The sequence below is a fragment of the Pelobates fuscus genome, chromosome 3 (assembly GCF_036172605.1).
Source record: "Pelobates fuscus isolate aPelFus1 chromosome 3, aPelFus1.pri, whole genome shotgun sequence".
Taxonomy (NCBI): Eukaryota; Metazoa; Chordata; class Amphibia; order Anura; family Pelobatidae; genus Pelobates; species Pelobates fuscus.
The window spans coordinates 26,761,649-26,778,046 of NC_086319.1; the positions used below are offsets into that span (position 1 = coordinate 26,761,649).

The 16,398-nt window shown below is 40.1% G+C and overlaps 1 protein-coding gene across 7 annotated transcripts in view; it reads left to right on the forward strand.

The window, feature by feature from the left end:
* CADPS2 (calcium dependent secretion activator 2) overlaps positions 1-16,398 on the forward strand; it is a 416,067-nt gene that overhangs the window by 263,689 nt on the left and 135,980 nt on the right. For all 7 annotated transcript variants that reach the window (XM_063446829.1, XM_063446831.1, XM_063446824.1 and 4 more), the window contains exons 15-16: positions 2,445-2,508; positions 13,467-13,590. In XM_063446829.1, coding sequence (XP_063302899.1) covers positions 2,445-2,508; positions 13,467-13,590 — 188 coding nt within the window. The remainder of the gene's footprint in view (positions 1-2,444; positions 2,509-13,466; positions 13,591-16,398) is intronic.

Below are 16,398 nucleotides of genomic sequence, written 5' to 3' on the forward strand. Positions count from 1 at the left end.
GACAGGGAACAGTCTCTATTCTGCTCTGTGTCAGTGTGTATCAGGGGCTTTGAGGACAGGTGTCAATCCATACCTGCCAAGTGACCCTATGTAGGGAGAACAGTCCCTATTCTGCTCTGTGTCAGTGTGTATCATGGTCTCTGTGGACGGGGAACAGTCTCTATTCTGCTCTGTGTCAGTGTGTATCATGGTCTCTGTGGATGGTGAACAGTCTCTATTCTGCTCTGTGTCAGTGTGTATCATGGTCTCTGTGGACAGGGAACAGTCTCTATTCTGCTCTGTGTCAGTGTGTATCAGGGGCTTTGAGGACAGGTGTCAATCCATACCTGCCAAGTGACCCTATGTAGGGGGACAGTCTCTATTCTGCTCTGTGTCAGTGTGTATCATGGTCTCTGAGGACAGGTGTCAATCCATATCTGCCAAGTGACCCTATGTAGGGGGAACAGTCTCTATTCCGCTCTGTGTCAGTGTGTATCAGGGATTTGACTATCTTTATTCAGATTCAAAAATTACAATTCCAGGAAAAATGTAACAAACATTTACAAGAACATGTTATGCACATCATAGAAACAACGTGAACCTCTTTAAAGCCACAAACTTAAGACAAAAAGTATGTACACACAATGTGTAAGGGTTTGAAAGAATATTCTGAATCCTTACACGTTTACTTTATCGTTTGTTTGATTTTTGTGAACCATATATAAACTACAAGCAGCGTGAAAACTATAAAAACTCAAGTGGCCATGCTGATCAAATTAAATAGTATGCTTTACACAGCGTATAAGGGTGATGTCACAGCACAACGGGAATCTAACAGGGGAAGAGGTGAAAGTCATCCTCCCCCTCCCACGACCCCACCATATCTGCCAAGTGACCCTATGTAGGGGTAACAGTCTCTATTCTGCTCTGTGTCAGTGTGTATCATGGTCTCTGAGGACGGGGAACAGTCTCTATTCTGCTCTGTGTCAGTGTGTATCAGGGGCTTTGAGGACAGGTGTCAATGTTAGGTGATTTCTGCCCTTTATGGATTAAAAGCAGACTCTGCATCAACTGTGTAATTTTCCATGGGAGTTTTGCCATGGATCCCCCTCCGGCATGCCACAGTCCAGGTGTTAGTCCCCTTGAAACAACTTTTCCATCACTTTTGTGGCCAGAAAGAGTCCCTGTTGGTTTTAAAATTCGCCTGCCCATTGAAGTCAATGGCGGTTCGCGCGGTTCGCCGGTTCGCGAACATTTGAGGAAGTTCGCCGTTCGCGAAACGAAAATTTCGGGTTCGCGACAACACTATTGCCATTTATATAGCATCAAACAGATTCCGTAGTGCTTTACAATATTATGGGGGGGGGGGGGGAGGGATTTAACTATAAATAGGACAATTACAAGAAAACTTACAGGATAGGTTGAAGGTGGGGTTTCAAACACATTAGGACAGGGAATGTAGGAGAGAGTAAAGTGCTGCCCTTTGGGAGAGAACAAGAGACAGGTATGTGAGGTAGAGGTTACTCTGGGAGGCCATAAGCTTTCCAAAATAGATGGGTTTTAAGGCACTTTTTAAATGATTGAAGACTAGGGGAGAGTCTGATGGTTGTAGGCAAGCTATTCCATAGGAAGGGAGCCACCCACAAGAAGTCCTGCAAGCGTGAGTTGGCTGTACGGATGCAAGCAGTGGACAGGAGAAGGTCACGGGCAGAGCGGAGAGACTGAGAAGTTGCACTGTTACTTGGAGCTATGCAACATATCCTAAATATGTAGCTGCTGGACAGGGGTTAATAGAATAAGCTCAGACCCATAGTACTCCAATTTGCAGGCAAAATGTTTGACACTTTCCTGCACAGACATTGAGTCATCTTTTTTTAAAAATTTATTATTTATACATATTATTTTTTTCTACATATATTTTTAATGCAGTCTCCTATTATAGTGTCCCTTGAAGTTTGTTTTCTACACCCACTGGTGTCCCACGAAGTATAATGCACTATAGTAAGATATCTAGGCTGCATGTTAAAATGGAATTCATACCTATATGCTATTTTCAATACATTTTAATGTGGTGTTTCCATTTGGCAAATAAATTATTCCTTCAGCTTTTTTTAATGTGGTAATTAGGAAGTAGAGGCCAGTTTACACCCGGTGGACTTGTTATGGGATAAGCAATGTTAGAACCCAAACTTCTATAGCCAATCACCCAGCACTTGGCTAAATATAATATGTTGTTGGCATGTCTATATCTGCTGGCATTTAATTAAAGAATGAGGACAAAGAGGATCTCTTCAAATTCATAATTGGTCAGAAGCGGACAAGACTTAATTGAGAGTTGTGCAATATACAGGTAACAAATATTAAAGATTGCATTTTCTAACTTTGTCTAGCATTTCTCTGTTTGTTATTTAGTTTATATTTTTAGATATAACTTTGTTACTGTTTGTTTTTCTTTTCTATAACAGGTACTGTTTTCCATTTGGAAGACCTGAAGGAGCTTTGAAAGCGACACTCTCCTTGCTTGAAAGAGTATGTTATTATTACTTTGTTTCTCTGTCTTTAGCATCCAGGGGCATGTGCGAGAAATTGTTCGGCAGCTGTGAAAGCAAAATCCATCTTTATGTGCATTGTTTTGTTTTACTAAGATTATAAGAAAAAAAGTATATAGTTTATGTGTCAGTGTATAAACAACTGGGAATACATTCATTCACTTTCTGCACTGGAATGCTATTAAAAATGTATATTAAAGTTTGATTTTATTCCCCCCATGGTAATTATAGGTTTATTAACAAGTCAATATCCTTATTATCCTTAATACAAGTTTAAAATAGTAAGAACCATATTGGCCTGTAGCGAGACCATGTGGGAGCGATGTCCTGGTGAGTTGAACCTTCTGCTCACCTGTCCCTAGCAACACCATCTTAAAGGGACACTCCAGGCACCCAGACCATTTCTGCCCATTGGAGTGGTCTGGGTGCCAACTCCCACTACCCTTAACCCTGCAAGTGTAATTATTGCAGTTTTCATAAACTGCAATGTTTACCTTGAAGGGTTAAGTCCTCCTCTAGTGGCTGTCTTAGACAGCCACTAGAGGACACTTCCGTGTTCATAGAACACAAAAAGTGTGCTATAACATGGCTGGAAGTCCTCACGCTACGTGAGGATCTCCAGCGCTGCTGGAATCCCCATAGGAAAGCATTGAAAGCATTATTCAATGCTTTCCTATGGGGAGGTCTAATGCGCGTGTGCGGCATTGCTGCGCATGCGCATTAGCTCTCCCCGCCACCGACCGCGCATGCTCAATAGATCTCCCCCGCCGGTTGACGTTGGCGGGGGAGTAGCGTGGGCGGACCCTGACCCAGCCCAGAGGCACATCGGAGCTGGATACAGGTAAGTCACTGAAGGGGTTTTAACCCCTTCAGCAACTTAGGGTGGGACGGAGAGGGTACCTGCAGTGCTAGGAAATGGTTTGTTTTCCTGGCACTGGAGAGTCCCTTTAATTACTTCCAGTTTACTCCCTTCCCCTCTCTATTCATCCCATGCACTCTACATATACCTTTCCAGCCTAACTCCTCCCAAATCCTCTATGTACATACCCTCCTACAAAACTTTCAAATCCTTCTCCCACCTTCACTTCCTTTCTATCCTTCTGCTCCTAGCTGCTGGTCATGTCTCTCCAAACCCCGGTCCCATCTCGGCAAACCCACCACATACTAACTCAAGTAACCACACCAATATCATACCCATCTCATGTTACTCATCCTCTAAATCCTCCTTTAATACTGCCCTCTGGAATGCACACTCTGTTTGCAAAATTACAAAATCCACTGCTGTCCACAACCTCTTCAACTCTCGTTCCCTAGATTTAATAGCCTTAACAGAAACTAGGCACTCCCCCTCTGACACTGCTACCCCTGCATATTTGTCCTTTGGTGGTCTTCAACTTACCCACAACCTTAGACACTCTGAATGTAAAGGTGGTAGCGTAGGGTTTCTCCACCTTTAAACCTCTACCCACCCCCTTCCCTCTCCCATCATTTGAAATTTATTTGATTCGCCTTTTCAAACCCTTCTCTGCTAACATTGCTATTATTTATCGCCTCTACTGAGACTGCCCTTATCAAAGTTACTAACGACCTAATCGCAGCTAAATCCAAAGGACACTACTCCATACTAATTCTTCTTGACCTCTCTGCTGCCTTTGACACCATTGATCATGCTCTCCTTCTTCAAACTCTTTAATCACTCGGTCTCTGTGACTCTGTCCTCTCGTGGTTTTCCTCTTATCTCTCCCAATGCTCATTCAGTGTCTCCTTTTCTAATGATACCTCCTCCCCTCGTACTGTCTCAGTTGGAGTCCCCCAAGGCTCTGTCCTTGGTCCCCTTCTATTTTCTCTTTATACTGCCTCTCTTGGAAAACGTATTAACTCTTTTGGATTCCAATACCACCTGTATGCTGATGACACACAGATATACCTCTCCTCCCTGGTCCCTGCTTGCCTTTCTTCCATCTCTGATTGGATGTCCTACTGCTTTCTGAAACTCAATCTCTCTAAAACTGAGCTCCTTGTCTTTCCTCCTTCTAATACTGATCTATCCCTTTCGCTCCCCCTTCAAGTTAGTGGTATTCACATAAGTCTATCCTTGCAAGTGCATTGTCTTGGCGTCATACTTGATTCTGGCCTCACCTTTGAGCCTCACATCCAGTATGTTGCCAAATCCTGTAGATTCCATCTTAAAATAATAGCCCGCATCCGCCCTTTTTTACATAAGACGCTACCAAGGAGCTTGTCCATGCTCTAGTAATTTCCTGCATGGATTATTGTAACCCTCTCCTAATTGGTAATCCCAAAAGCCGCATTGCCCCGCTACAGTCTGTAATGAATGCTGCCGCCACACTGATTTTCCTATCTTGGTGGTCCTCTCACACCTCACCCCCATGTCACTCCTTTTATTTGCTTCCTGTATCCTATAGAAGTCAGTTCAAAGTGTTAACCCATACCTATAAAGCACTGAACAAGTCTAGACCCTCTTATATCTTTTCACAGATCCATAGGTATGCCCCTTCTCGGTCTATCCACTCTGCCCGTGACCTTCTCCTGTCCATTGATTCGAGGGGTGGGCCCTATAGAGGTGTAAAATAAATCTGAGGGACAGATGAGGGGATAACCCTAAGTAAATTGGTACAGAGAAATAGGAGAACAGTACTGTCCCTATATAGTATTGGAGAAAATCTCAGAAATAGTAAAAGAAAATGGTCTTTTATTAATTGAATACTAAACACACGCACTGAAAATAACACAATCAGTGGTCATCGCTACCCCAGTGCTGGATAACTGAGGCAGAAACAGATGACTAAACCTTAACAATTCTAAAGTGAGGAATATATACAGACGGGGAGTGAGGAAAACAAAGGGTATATGTACATAAGACAAACAACTTAGGGCACCAGTCACCGAATAACGGTGAAGTGGATAAGTCCCTAAACCAGTAAACAAGGTGTACTAAGCCGGTAAGTCTAAACCTGGAGGTAATAGAGTAGCTGATAGTCAGTTATTCGTATTTGTAATGATCCAAACCTCTTGGTCTAAATATGTGTAGTACACCTAGTAATATAGAAAGCTAAAATACTAGCTAGAGTAGCTGGTATGTATACAGAGTATCTAAGGTTACTGGTTTGGTCAGTGGCACAGCAGAGCGTCAGGACGGTGATCTGTATAGTTTGTGATGATCACAAAGGTCTGTAGGAAGTTGATACTGTTAAAGGTATCTGGATACGTCCTTACGCGGGGGTGCTATGTGCACTGTATGCTGTGTATGGACCAGGAATAACACAGTAACTTAATCGTCAGTTAGACTGTGTCAGTCATGAGTTTAAATACCTTGGTCCGGTACACTGTGGACAGGATCCACTAATAGCCAAAAATTGCATTAATAAAAAGGGTAGCACTGTAACTTGTCGTCAGTTAACCGTGTTAGTAATAGTTTAAGTAACTTAATCTGGCACCCGCTAGTAGCTAAGGTGGCACGATTGTTCACTGAATCATTATCGTCCGCTTATCTCTGCGGTATACCCAAGCGTGGGAACTGCGTCCGGCACCGTATGGTTGTTATAATGGTAATAATCTATATGGTGTAAATCCGAACAGTGTTCCACACAGTGGTCCAATATCAGGACAGTGTTCCACACCGCGGTACCAAAAACGTACAGTCCACCAACGTCCTACCCCTGTATATAGGGGGCTATAGTGGTCTGCCGGTTCGTACCGGGGGGGGGGGGGGGTTTGTGATGGTAGAGAGAGTAAACCAAAGTGCGTGCCCCTTATCAACAAGTTAAAATCGTTGCCCAGTCTGATCAAAGCCAGGTAGAGTCACACTATTAAAGGTGAGATGTCTCAGTGGCACCGTTAAGGAGGCAGTAAGGTAGTACCCCTTGTATAGCACCCAGTGAGATAGTGAGAGAACCTTCAACTGTGCCTTCAAGGGCACCTGCGTCTAAAGAGAAATCTCAAATAACTATCTGATAGTGGAGCAAAAAATGCCCTAATCTGTGCCTTCAAGGGCACCTGTCTGTAGTGCTAACAGTGCTAGGCTAAGTTAAAACAAAGTGGCAATAAGAGTCTTAGACGGCTGTAGTCTATCGATCCAACTACAGGATAGTAGGAAAAAGGATCGTAAGTGTAGCTGAGGTGGCTAAGTATATAGTAGCACACCGAGTGTCATCAGATCACACCAAGTCGGATCTATGTCAGGAGCCCCGACGCGCGTTTCACCCAACACACAGGCTCATCAGGGGGAACTGACTCCCCGAACAGAGTGAGCTTAAAAAGCCCGCCCCAGGTCCCGATTGGACAGGCCGCCGACGTGACGTCATTGGTAACCTTCAGAGGGTACGGTGGCTCGGCATGATCAATAGTAATACAAGGCGGAAGAGATGCCTAGAGAATAATTATCCCGATGGGGGTGCCGAGCTGGATACTACCGTGGTCAATATGAGATCCCTAGTGTGGGTACCTAAGTTAATATAATAATCAGGGAAATGTCCTACCAGGGATGTCAGCCAGCGGTTCGTAATGTGGCATATGTTAAGAAATATTAGAATGCATGTGAAAAGAAGTGGGGTTCAATGCATATTAACAATTAGGATTTTGATGTTATGTCACAGCACCAAGGGGTGCTGAGTAGTAAGATATGGCATAAAAGAGAGTGTATTGTGCTCATCAGTGAATGAATGCTGTGTAGTTAAATTCTTCATTCAATCCTGAAGGGGCCAATGTCTTGAAAAGGTAGATCCATTTGGATTCTTTTTGTAGAAGGATTTTGTTGAAATTTCCTTTCCTTTGGTTTGGTGTAAGTCTTTCAATTGCCTGGAATTTCAGGTTTTCTGGTTTGCCTTCATGGAAGTTATTAATGTGTCTGGACACCGGTGTTGGGGTCACAGTATTGTTGATGGAGTTGACATGTTGGAGAATTCTTCTGCGAAACTGTTGGAAAGTCTTTCCTATGTACAATGGCCACAATGGCTTACAATGGCCACACCTGTAGGTTCCCTTGGTCTTGGATAGCCAATTATCAGGTGGGGAGGGTAAGGCCAGATGACTGTGGACAAGGAGATCTTGTAGGTTGGTGGGTCTGCGGGCTGTCAGTGGTGGGTGGTCAGGTAAGCTGTTCCTCAAGGAAGGGTTGTGAAGTAAGATAGGCCAGTTGGTCTGTAGTATATGCGACATAGTGTTCCAGCCCTGGTCGAACGTGGCAATGCATCTGGGTGTTTTTGTTTCCATTTTGGGTTTGGTCATAGTAAGACTCAGATGTCTGTTGATGCCACTGGCCCTTTGGAAAGCTTGCTTGAGAACCCGATTGGGGTACCCTAATTCTTTAAATCTAGATCTTAGGAGTTTGCATTCATTATAGAAGGTGGAATCTTCAGAACAGTTTCTTCTGGCTCGTAGGTATTGGCCGAAAGGTATAGACGCTTTTAATCTGTAGGGGTGGTGGCTCTCCCAATGTAAGAGGCTATTAGTCGCAGTGGATTTCCGAAATAATTCGGTTTGAATGGTGCCGTCTTCTGTGAGTAGGATTTTTAGGTCAAGGAAGAAGAGTTCTCGTTCATCGATTACATGTGTTAATTTAAGATTGATCTCATTCTCGTTGAGGGTTTTTACAAATTCCTCAAAGATATCAATGGGGCCTGTCCAGAGGAGCAGCACGTCGTCAATATATCTGTGCCAGCTTAGAATGAACCTGTGAAACCGGTCATATTTAGCTGATTTGACGACATGCTGCTCCCACCATCCCAGGAATAAGTTGGCGTATGTTGGCGCGCAAGTTGTCCCCATAGCAGTCCCAGATACTTGCAGATAATACTGCCCATTGAAAATAAAATAGTTATGGGTCAGTATGAATTGGAGGGCTGTGATAAAGAATTTCCTTTGGGAGTCGTTGTATGTGGTGTTCTCCAAGAAGAATTGGCATGCTCTGAGGCCAAAGTGGTGGGGTATGTTGGTGTACAGGGCAACCACATCTAAGCTGGCTAGCATGGTATAAGGGGGGACTGTTTTATCTTGTAAGAGTTGTAGTGTGGTCTTAGTGTCCCGAAGGTAGGAGGGTAGCGTTAGTACGATTGGATGTAGAATTTTGTCCATGTATTGGCTCAGGCGTTCTGTTAAGCAGTTGTTCCCTGATACTATGGGTCTCCCTGGGGGTGGTCGTATTCCCTTATGTATTTTGGGTAAACAGTAAAAAGTTGCGATTGTAGGATAGTTATGGGGTAGTAAAAATTTGAATTCCTCTGGAGTTATGATCTGAAGTGTCTTAGCTTCAGTTAACAGGGTGTTGAGTTCATTAAGAAACGAGGTGGTTGGATCCGAAGGAAGAGTTTTGTAGGATAGTTTATCATTTAAATGACTCATGCACATGTCTATATAGTCTTGTCTGTTCAGTAACACAATATTTCCCCCCTTGTCAGCAGGTTTGATAACAATATTGTCCAATGATTGGAGTTCTTTTAGTGCTCTGCGTTCTAGTGAGCTCAAATTGTTTGGAGTTGGGGGGTGATGAGAGGTCGTTTCAAATTGGTTTAGGGACATTTCCACAAATAGGTCTACATGTGGGGTGTCTTTGAAATTGGGGGTGAAGTAACTAGGTGGTTTAAAGTCAGTGAGAGGTCTATTAAGATCCTGTTCCTCCTGGAGACTGGTTAATATTTTGGATAATTCGTAGTCCTTTAGGGAGAGGCCCAAATCGTTTGCAGCCTGTTGGTCTTTTTTAGCGTGCATGATGTTTAGTGCAAGTTTCCTGCCAAATAGGTGTATGTCTTTAGGCCAATTAAATTTGCTACAGGTAGGGGTGGGTACAAAGGAAAGACCTTTGCTAAGGAGGGAAATGTGATGTGTTTGCAATGTGAAGTCTGACCAGTTGATGATTCTATTGGTCATGTCCTTTGTGTTCGATTCTGTATTTTGTATGCCCAACGTTCCCTGTCCCGGAGTCTCCCCCGTTGTTGGCGGGGAGGGTCCTGCTCTAAAAAAGTCGCCGAGGATGTGGTGGAAGGTGTAATGGGATTACTGGTTTCAAGAGGGATGTCGAGAAAAGACACAGATTTGTCAGTGCTTCTAAGGATGCTTTTGTTTTGATGGGTTTGAACGCTTGGGTCTCTTTTCCTGTCAGAGCTCTTATTGTTGCGTCTCGGTCGACGGGGTTGGTCTTGGTCAGACCAATCAGTCTCACCCGAGGATGACCCTCTGTAGTTACTGGGTCTCCTGTTGTACTTTCTTTTTTCCCTAAAGATCTCGCCGCTGCTGAAATCTTTAAAATCCCTTTGGAATTTATTGTGTTTTTTTATCTTTAGATGTTGTCTGTAGTTGGTGATGTTTTGCTGTAATTTGTTTTCCATGGGGACATACAGGTTGTCTGACTTAAAGTTTTTTATTATTGTGATTTCCTTTTGTAGTTTCAGGTTAGTTTCGTCAAAGTTGGTAGTTTCTAATTTAATTAGATAGTCCATCAGCCGGAAAGAACAGTCCAGGAGGATCGTGTTCCATTCCCCAATTTGTTCATCGGTCCGGACATCCTGTCCATTGTTCACACCCGTACAGCCAACTCACGCTTGCAGGACTTCTCGCAGGCGGCTCCCTTCCTATGGAATAGCCTGCCTACCACCATCAGACTCTCCCCTAGTCTTCAATCGTTTAAGAAATGCCTTAAAACCTATCTCTTTAGGAAAGCTTATGGCCACACAGAGTAACCTCTACCTCACATACCTGTCTCTTGCTCTCTCCTAAAGGGCAACACTCTATCCTCCAGCTCTGCTTCACTCCCACCTTATTTTATTGCCATTTCCTATAGAATGTAAGCTCGTTTGAGCAGGGTCCTCTTCAACCTATCGTTCCTGTAAGTTTAAAGGTGAGTAAAATCAGGTTTTTACTGCACAGAGAGGGGGCCTGTAACCTAAATAGCTAACTATAGTGTCAGGAATACATGTTTGTAATTGTGACACTATAGAGTTCTTTAATGTATTGCCCCAATCCACTATACTTATCACTCTTTGAAATTTCTGATATGTCTGTTTTGGAAGTCTGTGGAAGTGATTTATGTGTGAAGACTGTGTCCTCTATTTTACATTATACAAAAAGTGCTATTTCAATAGAAATTAGCACTTCTATAAATTAACCTTGTTACACCTGCCCCCATTCCATCCCCTGGCTGTCAGTCAGACAACTGGACTACTCAGTGGAGCTAAACCCAAAATGCAACAATTGTCCAAGGCATCTCCCTTTCATTAAACTGCATTGGGAAGTCTGTGATTGGACAGACACAAAACGTCTGGGCTGGGGATTAAGGGAAGGCTTACACATGCTGCAGGCAAGATATGCAGCTTTTGCAAGCTGATTTTACATATACCCCAATAAAAAATATACATGTTTAGATGCATACTTGATTTCATTGGGGGTGTATGTGCTAAAGTGATTTATTTAACTGTTTATGTATAAATATAGTATTTGGGCAGTGGGTGTCCCTTTTAAAGATAGAATCCCATACTTGGATTTGGAAAGACTAGCAAATTTAAATAACATTTTTAAGAAGGCCATTTGATTTTACTGTAGATCATTTTGGAAATATTCGCTTGCATTAAATAAAAATCAAGTTGTTTATGTCCTCTGTTAGATCATTTGCTTCTATGAAAGCATGTATTAGATGATTAGCAGGCAATAGATAAAAAAGCTAAAAAGTTAGTATTGTGAATGCTTCTATCTAAGCAGAGAGTTCTTGAGTGTGACTAACTGGATATTAGCAGACATAGTTACATATTTGTAGTAGAGATAATCATCTCATTAATCGCAATATGTACGAGGAGGGTTTGCTTTGCAGAGATTGTGTTATCAATATCCATACATTGAGCTTTTTGTATTTCTTATTTTTAGTGTGTATTTAATTTATAATTTGGGACAATACAACTCTATAAACTTTGGTTCAATTTTCTTTTTGCCATTATTATATTAACTTGAAAAACCAGTTGACATCTATCTAGTCTATATTTTTTGTTTGGAGGTAAGCCTCATTTTAATTCATTTATTTGAGATTCTCAATGTTCTGTCTCTGAAATTGCGTATACTCATTCTGCTGGTGTGTGAGATATGACTAATTTTTCTGTAGACAAACATATTCTTTGTCACACATCCAAGAAGTCCTTGGTTAGGCAAGTCGGTACAAGATTTGTACTCCTGTCCTGATGTTCCACATCTGGGGACAAAGGGCTTGTCTTCTGCAAACCCATCATTAGGATCTCATTAGACACGCATGCACTGTGCAAACTACAGTGTTATGTGTATGGGGAGCCCTGTGTTCTGCTGAAAGTACCAAAATGTGTACACAATACATTAACACAGTCCACATTACATACAGTAATGATCTATACTATAATAAAGCAGGTAACCTTATAAATGGGGTTTTAATCTTACATTATAGCAGTACATATGGCTAGCCTGTCAACTCCAAAGTACTCCAGTTTTGGCAAGTCTTAACTTGGGAACTCATGGGGTTCTGTTATTATATGGCTTTGAGTATTTCTCATTCGGTAGGATCCCGTGATGGTGTGAATCCTGCAATGTTCCTCGTAATTTTTTTATAAAACGTGCTACAGACACTTTGTCACACATTGTGACGCAATTTCAAAGAACAACCAAAATTTTAAAATGTTGGAACCGGGCAGCAAAACTCCAAAATGCCTCTAGCACAAGTCTCTAAACATAAAAACAAAAAACTATAAATGTAAACACAAAGTTCCCACTTACCCGAGTGCAAGTCAGGTTGCCAGACATGAACTCCAAATCCAGTAATAATAATAATAATAAAAAAATAAATATATATATATATTATAACGCCATTGCAAGTGCTCAAAATCCACAGGAGGTTTAATTGTCACAAAACAAAAAGTAAAAAACTGGGGGAGATGTCACACCTAACGCATTTCAGACCTACAGGTCCTTAGACAGAGGAGACTCCTATGTTTAAGGACCTGTACGTCAGAAACGCGTTGAGTGTTTGGTGTGACCTTTCCCCCTGTTTGTTACTTTTTGTTTTGTGTCGATTAAACCTCCTGTGGGTTTTGAGCGCTTGCAGTGGCATTATTTCTATTTTTTGTGATTTTAAAGATACATATTTTTAATATATTATTGGGTACTAAATGATTACAAAAAATCTGTACATAATGAAAATCCATTAAAAGGGCAGTCAGCATTGTTTTTATAGAATTTTCCAACATGGTATAATATTGATTATAATATGTTTGCGCTAATGAGATTTTATGTAAAATAAAAGTTTTAATGTTCAGTTCTTTATACAAGTTAGGACAAGTATTCTATATTTCTACATAATAATAATTAAAATGTATGAGTACACTCGTCAATAATTTTTAATTACAGAGTGATTTATATAAGTATATTAAAACATACTCAAGGAAGCTAAAGAATTTAATTAGTTCCCTTAAAAGATGATGGCATGTAAAATCTGTTGTTTCACTCTTATAAGATTCTATAGAAAATGACTATCTTTGTGTATATTTGTGGACAAACAGACATGTCAAGTATTGGAAACCCAATATGTGTTTGTTGCTTTTATGGCGCTGGGAAACTGTAGTTACAGTCTTGATTTTTGTTCAATCATTTTACCTTTTCGCAAGAGCCGCTTTACATGTAAGCATTCAGTGACATTCACTGATAAAAAAGCCACATTTGTCAATTTTTCTGAGGAATACTTTGCTAAAGCAAAATGTGACACGGAACATTTATTCATTATAGTTATTCATCCATCCCTGCTTTAAACCTGCTTACGGTCATATAACTCAAAGCATTCTAAATACTGGTGTTATATGTAATTATTTACAAAGACTCCTTTATGCTAAAGCCTATTGATCAGAGCTCCACGTGATGCCTACATTGGAAAAATACAGCAGTCTATGCCACCTGAAGCCCATGTGTTTTATTTTTTAGGTGCTGATGAAAGATATTGCGACACCTATTCCTCCTGAGGAAGTAAAAAAAGTAATTAGAAGGTGCCTTGAAAAAGCTGCTCTAATTAATTACACCCGACTTACAGAATATGCCAAAATAGAAGGTTGGTGAATGTAGTGTCTGTCACTGATATTCAATAAAAATGGTATATTACACATCAGCATATTTTGAAATATTGGGATAATTTTCCTGGATTTTTTTTTTTTGGTACCATTGTCACAAAATATTAGAAACTCCCCAACGGACTGGCTATTAAGATGTTTTAAGTCCTGCCCACCTGGCTATCGTGACCCACTAGACATTTTCCTAAATTGCCTGAAGACCTAGCATTTTCTATTATAGTTACAGTCTAAAAATATATACAATTAAATATATGTAACTAAAATGTCATACAGCTGTAAAAGTATATGTTGGTAGTTGTGAGTGAAATATCTTTTTAATCATAACAAAAACAAAGGCAAATGTTTATTCAATGAGAAACTTTATTGCATTTAGAAATAATTTTGGAGAATATGGTTTTTTTTTGTGTCTAATATAAGTACACATATGAGTATACTAGGCGTAAACCTCAACAATCTGATATCCTCTTACTTAAAAAAAAAAAAATGTAAAAAAAGATTTGTCCAATACCTTAAATCAGATACAATTTTCTGTTTTAAAAGCATGATGATTTAATATATCACATATAAAATGTATCAGATTACTAAAAAATATACAATATATAATTACTTAGGTACGAGTCTCTGTTTGTCAGAATAAACAGTAATGATCTAACATTTAATAACACTTTGCCAAAATATAAGACCATCTGTGATTTTTATTTTCTATTTGTTTTTTTTTTTGTTTTTTGTCTTTCAATTTAATTAAGAGCTTAAAATCTAAATAATGCTACTCCATTTTTGCTATATGATTGTTAATTCTACAGAAATAGATGAGCATGTAAGTGGCTGATTAAATTTATATATTTTTTTTCTGATAATCAGTTTAACATTTTCTGGGTTTTATTTCTGTGAAGATTAAGCAGGCAGTTTAATGAGATGAGCGTTCCTTGTCAGATGTCCATTTAACAGATACATTCTTTCCTGGTCACTCTCTATGACAGGCATAAATAAAACAAACTGGATTAATTAAGGAAGGCAAAAAGACCACTCCATTACTATGGAAACATGCATTATACAACAGGTGTAAAAGAGAAAATTCTCTTGTTGCCAGCTTATCATAATTAACTATGATATTTTTTGATTTGTAAATGTATTTTGCAGAAGCATGAACAACATTGAAGAACACTGTCAATTTGAAACAAAGGATCATGACAGTGTGTACATATACATTATAAAACACACGTTTAAATTAAATAAGCTTTATATAAAGTTTTAAACTTATTGTATAGAGCAAGTATAAAACAAAGAATGCTCATTCACCAAATTGGTAGAAACGTAAATATACTTATTTGCTGTTTAATGTGTTTTGCAACTTTATGTAGACACACTAAGAAGGGTAGTCAATAATAGATTAATTCCACACCAGGAATGCTTTTTTATTTTATTTTTTTTATATCTGACGGAGCCTCGTTTTGAAGTAGAAATAGATCTCAATTAAAAGGAACACTACGGTGTTAGGAACACAACATTGCTATAGGGCCCTTGCCCATAGTTAGGTTAGTGTCCTTCTCCCTTGTTTGCAATAAAACTATGTGAAAAAGTATTACTCACCTTTGTTCAGCTGCTGACCTCTTCGACTCCCACTATGTAATTGAGGACACACTGCCTCATCGCTAGTCTGATGCATAAAGGAGAACTGAGAACGTGGTTTGCCTTTTATCAGGCTGCTTTTATTGACAAACAAAGGCTCAAGGTGTCCATTTTTTATACCACTAATTTCTAGCTTATAACCTTTGTTGATGCATGTTTGTTCCAGTTTGACTTTTGTCCATACGCTAGAAATATCTCATTGTTATCATATGAGTAAAAACTTGACTGGAGGACAGTGGAAGAAAAATGTCACTAAAATTTCCAAAGAAAATAGTTCTAGAGTTTAGAATGTATTTGTTTCACGTATTTAATCAGGGTTGTTTTAAACTAATTATTACACATGCAGTAGAGGTGACTAACAAAGTACATAAGAGTCTCCCAAAAAAATCCTTAAAAATGTGTACTTTTACGTTGTTTGACTATCAGGTCATACAATTTAAGAAATCAACTCAGTTTGTACAGCAAAGGTATATTGATGACTATTTCCACATGTATTTGTCTTGTTCATATTTTTTTTATTAATGTGAAGTGGTCTGAGGTTTAGTTAACTGTCTGGATTAACCCCTTAAGGACCAAACTTCTGGAATAAAAGGGAATCATGACATGTCACACATGTCATGTGTCCTTAACGGGTTAAAGGAACATTATACAGTCAGGAATACAAATGTATTCCTGACCCTATAGTGTTGAAACCAATATTTAGCTCCCCTGGATTGCTTAATTCCCCTTAAATAGGATGAACACTTTAAGGGGCCGGCACTGGCCCCACCCCCAATCCTCCTCTTTGGTTGACATTGGTAGAATTAATTATCTCATAGGAAGACATCAATTCTGATCTCAGCTAAGGAGATGGGGGGGGGGCGCAGCTTCATAGAGATGCAGTGAATTAGAGCGTGCTGCACACTGCTCACCATTGACCCAGGTCTGAGTGACTGCCACTGGAGGTGTCCACAGCCAGCAATGTAAACAGTGCCTTTTACCTGAAAAGGCAGTGTGTACAGCAAAATGCCTGCAGGGACTGTTATACTCATCAGAACAACTACATTAAGCTGTAGTGCTGACTGCCTCTTAATGTGGCTTACCCACGTATGCCCCTCTTTACTTGGAATTATTTTCCAGATAACATCTGCCAGTCAGGTACTGGCTTTACTAATGTAGCC